The 8,837-nt window shown below is 36.7% G+C and overlaps 1 protein-coding gene across 6 annotated transcripts in view; it reads right to left on the bottom strand.

Annotated features, from left to right (window-relative positions):
* Positions 1-545: 545 nt before the first annotated feature.
* Positions 546-8,837, bottom strand: part of ADD3 (adducin 3) — a 173,163-nt gene continuing 164,871 nt past the window's right edge. For 5 of the 6 annotated variants that reach the window (XM_049790576.1, XM_049790579.1, XM_049790575.1 and 2 more), the window contains exons 13-15: positions 5,639-5,762; positions 3,574-3,669; positions 546-2,796 (exon numbers count right to left, since the gene is read on the bottom strand). In XM_049790576.1, the coding sequence (XP_049646533.1) occupies positions 2,504-2,796; positions 3,574-3,669; positions 5,639-5,762 (513 nt within the window). In that variant the 3' untranslated portion in view covers positions 546-2,503. The remainder of the gene's footprint in view (positions 2,797-3,573; positions 3,670-5,638; positions 5,763-8,837) is intronic. The other variant, XM_049790580.1, reaches the window with a different exon arrangement.

Here is an 8,837-nt window from a genome sequence, read left to right as displayed (position 1 = left end):
GTGACCCAAAAACTAAATAAGAAAAAAATAGTAGCAATGCAATTGATAATTAGAACCTTACAAGTTAAGATCTAGAGAAAGTTAAATTCACCATATCCCACATCAAGCTTAAATCACTTGAAGAAATATCTCCCCATTAAATCAGGAAGAATTTTATACAGTAAATTTTTAACTAATTTGAACATTTATAAGGAAATATCTTATTCAAAAGTTATAATCTTCTGCAAAGTCTCTCTGCAATATAAAAATAAAATTCAGTAGGGCCAGAGTGATAGTATAGCAGGTAGGGTGTTTGACTTGCACATGGCCAATCTGGGTTCAATCCCGGCATCCTATACGGTCCCGATTCCACCAGGAATGATTCCTAGGTACAGAGCTAGGAAGTAAACCCTGAGCACTGACTGGTGTAGCCCGAATCCCAAAACACACACAAAAGCCCCACAACAAAACCACCCCCCAAATCCCAAATCAAAAAATAAAACCTGGATAAATTTTAAAATAGACTAAAATCACCCCTAAATTGAAAGCTCATAAAACCAAATCCATCTATTTAAAATACTGTTTATTTGTGATTTAACATTAATTAGCATTACATCTAAGAGCAATATCAGATAACATTTATACATTTCCACAGGACACAGAGGTTCATTGGCTCATTCTTTATGCCAAAGCAAGTAAATAGAGGCATTAGCAAAAGGTGCAAATAGTTCACTGTTGCGTTTAAAAAATATTATGCACATTGCATTCATTTAAGATATATATATTTAAAAAGTTATGGAAAGGCATAGTTCACAGGTTACTGTTTCCACATATGTTGAAATACAACATAATAAATGATGTAGAACATAGGAAAAAAAACCCCTAAGGTACAGAATTAAGCAACTGAAAATTTCCACTAAAAGATTAAAACACTGATTCCAGTAGTTAGTGAGATCAAGAAAGAAATTTCCAGGCTCTGTTTCAACTCTGCATCATCATACACATAATAAACAGAACCAAACCCAGAACACATTGTAATCAACGTGATTTTTTTTTTTTTACATGCCACTCACCCTCCAGAAACACTTTGGATTAATTACTTTTATCCACTGACCATTTTGGAGCATTGCTTTTACATTGATTTGTCACATCACTTGGGTGAACAGGGGAAAAACTATATTAAGCCTACTTTGAATTTGTATTTACATTAGAAAGATAAGAAAAACTGAAAGGTAAGAAAAACTTATAAAAATCAGTAAGTGGTAGTTTTCTCACAGGGGGTGGGGAGAGAAAAGGGGCTTGGAACTACTGATTTCTTTGAATGATGCCCTCTAGAGAAACAAACAAAGAGATTCCATCCATTTAAAACTCAGTACCAACCAAAAAAGACAGAGAAGTAGAAGTCTAGAAATTTGGAACAGTTTTTGAACAATTGACATCTTAAAACCTATTGTAAGTCTGAATCATTCCCAAGACAGAATTCTTTTCGTAACACCTCTTTTGTTCCCTTCATCTTTTCACTTCCTTGTTCTTTCCCCTTTCTTTTAGTTACCATATGAGCTTTTTCATGTTAGCAATAGGAAGAGAAATACATTGTAAGATTCAAACATGAATCCAGTGAAACCTTTAAATTCTCTAACCACTCTTTGATCCCAAGTTTCTGGATTCTTGAAATATATTTAAGTATACTTAGTACCAGCCATCTTAAATATGTTCTACTGTTAAATGATTGGCTAATATACTTATGACATTTTTATACTGAATGGTATACAAATATCTCAACATACAAAAATCTGTTTATTTTTGCCAGAGTTAAACTAAATAACTCATGTTATGTGTACAAAAATCCCCTCTGTTGAAAAATAAGGGGTTTTCTAAACTAATATAAAAGGAAGTTTTCAAAAATTATAGTTTACTAAAAATGACCTTTTTTTGGCAAACAAAATTACTTCATGTGAAGAAATTTTATACTATGAATAAAATTCCAAATTATTTTTTCTTAAAATTTTTTAAAAAATTATGTGCCAGTGTATACTAATGATATAGATTCTTAGCTTAGAAGCTTTTAAAGCATTCTGTTAATGCCCATTGAGAACATGGGACTCCAAAAGGTACAGTCCATATCGTGATACAAAAAATTATAATCTGATTACCAGGTGAAGCCATATCAAGACATAAAACATCTCTAGTTTGCTCACTGGTAATTTTTCACAACAAATCTTATGGAGAAGGCTGAAGTAATTCAGACAGGTATCTGTGACGAATTATAAATATACTTCATGAGGGCAGAGCAAGTGAAGAGTCGCCATTGTTTAAAAATTCAAAACTATTTTGAACATATAAAATTAGAGATGAATTTTAAAGTAGGTATCATGTTTTCTTTAAAAGTAAAACCTTTTTTCCAGTTTTTAAAAGTCCAGTTTGCTACATACCCCCAATCTACCACTACGTATTAATGATCAACTAAAATGCGGTCTTTTAATGTGCAATGTCACGTTGTAATAATAATTATTACAAAAGATCTTTAGGCTTCAACCTTTTCCTTTTTTTTATTCTTTTTCAGAAAAGAAGGAGTGCGGAATTTCTTCTTTTTCTTGGACGGTGACTTTGAAGGTGAGCTTTCAGGTGACAGGACTTCTTCAATTTTTTCTGGAGACTTAATGCTAATCTCGATGTTCTCAATGGTCGTGCTTGTAGTTAACCTACTCACTCGCTTAGCAAGCTCATTTTCCACATCGTGAATATCATCCTTGCCATTCACCACCATGACAGGAACTTCCATTGACATGAAGCTCTTGGAAAATAGCTCGTGGTTTTCTACAAAAGAGGAGGGTGAGTTTTTTGAATGCTATTTTAAATAGCATCTTTACTGCACACAATTAAAAATGTTTTAGCCATATACTAGGCAATACTTTACATCTATAAAAATGATTGTTGTAATAAACAATGGATCTACTAGCATGAAGCTAAGTTTTATACAAAGGGGAAGGGAACAAAGTTGTTAAAGAGTAAAGGCTAGAGATATATGATTTGATGACTTGAAAATTTCTTGTACATAAAAGCCAGTATAAATGAGAACAATAACATTGTTTTCTTTAATTTGGGGGTCATTTGGCAATTAAAAGTATAAATATTTCATACTTCTAGTTGGAAAACATACAACAAACTGATTTTTTTTTTGTTTTTGGCCCACACCCGGTGATGCTTAGGGGTTACTCCTGGCTATGTGCTCAGAAATCGCTCCTGGCTTGGGGATCATATGGGACTCCGGGGATCAAACCCAGGTCCATCCTAGGACAGCCGCATGCAAGGCAAATGTCCTACCATTGTGCTATTGCTCCAGCCCCAACAAACTGATTTTACTTCATAAATTCTTAAGGAGTATAGGTTGTCAAAATCCAGGATTAATCAATAGAAATTATGCCAAAGTACCACCCCATTTAATAAAAAGTATAAAATATTGGGAGCTTGAAGTAAAATCCATGACAAACTTACTGTAAATTAGGTGCTCAATTTCTTTCTAAGAAAACAATGGCAGATGGACAGACTGTCAGGACTTACTCAGAAAATGCTATGGGAAATTATATCAGATACCTTCTAATTTTTCAGGGATATTTTGCGGTGACTGAGTTTGAGATTGAATTTGTGAAACAGATGAAGCGTCATCTGAGAATAATTCCTGCTCAGCATCTGTCGAATAAGAGTTTGGTTAAAAAGCCATGCAAAAATAAAGAAGCATTAAGATTTCCAAGAAGCTAGTGCATACATCCAGTGCCTGCATACAGAGATGACAGTCTCTAAGCAATGAGCCAAGCATGCTGACAGTTATTCTGTATATTGGTACTTATGCACTAAGAGGAGGTTAATATATTAAAATTTCTGACTTGTAATAGTAATTTAAAATACAGGCTTACAAAAAAAGGAAGCATAGCTAATGGAAGCCCAGGCAAACAATATAAATGCATTTAGCTCTTGATAGAGTGTGTTAGAGAAACAAAATATATTGAGCAGCCTAAAGAATTATAACCCCACAATGATGCTCATAAATGAGGCAGAATATTTCACTGAATTTTTAGAAACAATAATCAGTTAGTGATTCTTGTCAAAGCAGTATTAGTGAGCTAATTTAGAAGGTTGAAATATAAAAGAAAGGTCATAATGTAAAAGAAACTATAACGTTATATATAAAAGGTGATGGTTCTAAGGTGCAGTATTTGTTACCTGACATCTTTAGGCTTTCAAAAAATAAAAGATTAAAGGAATGTTTTACAAAGTACAAAATCAGTTTCCAATCTTATTATTAGAATAAATGAATTCAATAAATCACCACATACACTTAAGGTATTTATATCAGTGAGTAAAGATGACCTCTTTTGTTTTTTTTTTTTTTTTTTTTTTTTTTGGTTTTTGGGCCACACCCGGTAACGCTCAGGGGTTACTCCTGGCTATGCGCTCAGAAGTCGCTCCTGGCTTGGGGGACCATATGGGACGCCGGGGGATCGAACCGCGGTCCGTCTCCTAGGCTAGCGCAGGTAAGGCAGGCACCTTACCTCCAGCGCCACCGCCCGGCCCCAAGATGACCCCTTTTGTAACATAGGTAGTAATACTGTGTGGCATTAAATTGATATTACTGCATTTCACCTCATCTGTCAAAGATTTCATCCTGAATATTTTTTTGGTGGGGTAGTGAAGTGCAACCTTATGTGGAACTTTAGAAAACCTGACAATGCCCTCCCCTAGACCTGTCAGTATTCTTCAAAATATAGTATAAAATAATTATGCGGTGAAATATGGTGGTTCTTCTTTATAAGAGTTAACATGAATAAAAATTCTTTAACTTTTGGTTCTCTTCTGCTTTGGGTCAAAGTTCAACTGTATATTGTAGATGCTCTAGACTCCTCCCTCCTCTCTTTAGGATCACAAACCTCTAGCCTCCAACTTACCACACCCACCTCTTTAATATCACACACAAATGAAGCAAATATTTTTAGATGACTTGTTCAAAGACCCAAGTTTAAGAATTTCTGCTGTGAAGAGTCACTTACGGAAAAGGAGCTAGTAATCAAATTAGCTGGGATGTTTTTGTTCATAATTGTCCAATATAAACCTTATTAAGGATTCTGAAGTTGGAAAAACACCTCACTAGAGTATCCACTACCTGAAGAAAGTGACACAAAATTCCAGTAGTTTGCCCTTTTGATTCTGAAGTTAACAATATTGGCACTTTGAGAACCCAGGAATAACGAATCATACAAAACATTAATTCCACATACTTGTGAACCTATAATTATCCCAAAGCAAAACACTTTTTAAGAAGTCACACACTATGCAATGCTTAGTAATAAATCTTCATTTACTTTACTTAACTAGTAATCCTTTCCTCATCTGGGGATTTCATTTTAATATAGATTTGCTAACAATTAGATTACTTTCTGAGAAAAAGAGCTGCCTCTATATTTTAAGATAGGTTGTCTGTGGTAGCTTTTTGCATTTTAGCAGCCCTGCTAATTAGAAAAGGACTCAGAGTGACAAAGAACTATCCACTCTAAAAGGAAAATAAAAATTGCCTTCTCTAGCCCACTCAAGATGCTTCTCTGTTAGCACTGTGACTATCTCAGGTTTATCTAAGATGAATTTTAACACTTGAAAGCTAACAAACCTTCCAGGCCTTGCTGTTTGCGTTCGATTGTCTTCTTATACTCTTCAAGTTCTCTTTCTGTGAGATGACTAAAGGGGTTTGGAGGAGCTGGGGGTGCTTGATCATCATCTTCAAATTGCATGGTCTTATAAAACAAAAAAAAACATTGACTTATTACCAACAGGTTTTGTTTGATTTTTTTGGGGTCACACCGGCAGTGCTCAGGGGCTACTCCTGACTCTGCACTCAGATATCGCTCCTTGCAGGCACGGGGGACCATATGGAAATGCCGGGACTCAAACCGCCATCCGTCCTGGGTTGGCTGTATGCAAGGCAAACACCCTACCACTGTGCTATCTCTCCAGACCCTATTACCAACAGTTTTATCTGTATCTTTATTATTTATAGCTGTACTTAAAAACACATGTACACACAGAGAAATGTATGTATAACATTTGCTAGACCCCAAATCACAATAATCATAAGAAATAAAGCAACATTTTTTATTTAAAATATTCAGGTCAAGAGCTGGTTTAGTGGCAAAAGTGCCCGTTTTCCAAATAGAAGGCCCTATGTTCCATCATCGATGCTGCATAGCTTTATTGTCGCTTGTGGTGCTAGTCAGGGCTCTGTGCAAGCTCCAAAATTAAAGCATGGGTGCCCCCCGCCTCTCCTCAGTGAGCACCAGGGTTGTGTAACACAACCAAGCACACGCATGAATCCATAGAGAGAGAGACCAACAACACAGGGAAGAGTTTAAACATAAAAAAAAAGAAATGTTTGTCATTTGTCTAATGAAAATAAAAGCTTTTAATAAACACCACATTAATAATTTTTGATTATTGTCCCAAAAATTGCCAATGATTTTTCTTCATAACTTTGTATAGTCAATTTCATTAACTTATAAAAACCAAGTCATGTTTTAAAAAACTTTATATAACTAAGAACTATTCTAAAAACACTCACTCCATTTCATAAAGTCCCCGTAAAAAAAAGACTTATTTCGAAAATGAAATGAAAATTTTTTTCTTTTGTTTTGGGCCCACATCTGGGGTGCTCACGGGTATTGCTGGTCATATGCACATGGAAATCATCTTGTGCTTGGGATCAAACCTCAGCGTGCACTCAAGCCTGTTGATTGATCTCGTTCACTCCTCAAAAGAACTTCTTTAAATTTACTCTGAAAACAAATTTGTAGCTATTTTCTCTAGGAAAGAATTAATGAGACTTTCAGCTTAATTTTGATTAATTAACCCATGCATTATAAAAAATAAAGACTTGGGGCCGGGCGGTGGCGCTGGAGGTAAGGTGCCTGCCTTACCTGCGCTAGCCTAGGAGACGGACCGCGGTTCGATCCTCCGGCGTCCCATATGGTCCCCCAAGCCAGGAGCGACTTCTGAGCGCATAGCCAGGAGTAACCCCTGAGCGTTACCGGGTGTGGCCCAAAAACCAAAAAAAATAAAAAAAATAAAAAAAAAAATAAAGACTTCCTTTCCCAAACCCAGTAAAATGATAGTAAAGAAACAACAAAATGGGGCCAGAGTGGCATAGCACAGCAGGTAGGGTGTTTGTCTTGCAAGAGGCTGACTCGGGTTTGATCACCTGCATCCCATATGGTCCCCTCTGTCTGCCAGGACTGATTTCTGAGTGCAAAGCCAGAAGTAGTCCAAGTGTTGCTGGTTGGCCCCCAAACGAAAAAGAACAAAACAAAAAGTAGTATAAAATTTTAAGGATGCAAGAATGGGAGAGAAAGGGTAACACATTTTGGGCAGCAGCAAAAGTGCGAGAGTGGGTAGAAGCAAGAAGTTAGCCCTCATGGAAGGACACAAAGGTTGTTTTTCTGACAAATCTGACAAGAAATGAGAGACATTCTTCAGGAATCACAAATGATGATGAACAAAAGCTGAAGAGGGGGACAAATTAAAGGAAGTAAGGAAGATTCGTCAGGTCCCTTCCATTCACACAGTCAAGCATTATCTCTTTTCCATCTTACAGACTGAGTTTATTCTTCAGAACTGAAGAGAAATACAGCTGTGGTTCCCAGAACAATGAAAGGAAACTGAGGGATGACAGGAGAATTCTCCAGATAAATTAAAGGCTCTAGAAAAGAATTACAAGACAGTTAGGGATCATTTCAAAGGACTTGAGAGGACACTCTGCATGCAGGAGTTCCAGGATCATTCCTTGGTATTGTCAGGAGTGAGCACCAAGTTGGGAGTAGTCTTTGAGGACTCTGGGATGGCCCCCCCCCCAAAAAAAATCAGTAAGACAAAGAAAAAAAGATGTTAGCAGAAAAAAAACTGCAAACATTAACATCTGGGGAGACCCCAGAGAAATGAACTGGTCCAAATTCAATTACCCTCTCATTCCCAATTTGTGCCCACGTCTGGAGACTATGCTTGGGGTTCAGTCTCCCCTTCTTAAGTATAAACACACTACCCCTGTTTACCAGACATGAATGAAAAGGAACAGAGTGAAAAAGAAAAGGGAACGCAAGGAAAAAAGACAATTACCACAGTTGAAGAAAATTTAAAATGGATTCCCTTTAAATCTGTCAGAGAAAAACCTGTCTCTGAAAGAAAGACCAAGATGGTATTATTTTCGCTGTTTTGTGCCACACTTGGTGGTGCTCAGGGCTTCTTCCTGGTTCTGTGCTCAGGAATCACTCCTAGAAAAGTTGCTCAGGAGATTGTGCGTGGTAGCATGCACGGTATGTGCCCTACCCACTGTGCTATCTCTCTAGCCTCAGGATGTTATTATTATTATTTTTTAAGAAATACAAAAGGGATAATAAAAACTGGGCCAGAGAGTAAAGCTGGTAGGACATTTGCCTTGCAAGTGATCCACCTGGGTTTAATCCCTGGCATCCCATATGGTCCACAGGAGTAATTCCTGAGTTCTGGGCCCTCAGCATTGCTGAGCAACACCTGAGCATCGCTGGGCGTGGCCCCCAAACAAAAACATCATCAACAAAAAAATCCTAGTAAAAATTAAAAACAGAAATGGAATAGAATTAGAAAATAAAGTCAAGTAAACGTCTCAGAAAGTAGGTCTTAAGAAGACAAACAAGTAGAAGAGGTAAATAACAAGAACAGAGGCTTGATCAAAGAAATCTAACAATATTTCTAAGCAGAAGAATAAAGAAATCGCAGTGGGGAAATGCTGAAGAAATAGTTAAAAAAAAACCCAACACACCCAACACTGAAGGATATGACTTTAC

The sequence above is a fragment of the Suncus etruscus genome, chromosome 17 (genome assembly GCF_024139225.1).
Source record: "Suncus etruscus isolate mSunEtr1 chromosome 17, mSunEtr1.pri.cur, whole genome shotgun sequence".
Classification (NCBI taxonomy): Eukaryota; Metazoa; Chordata; class Mammalia; order Eulipotyphla; family Soricidae; genus Suncus; species Suncus etruscus.
This window is presented reverse-complemented; position numbering and strand designations above follow the sequence as displayed.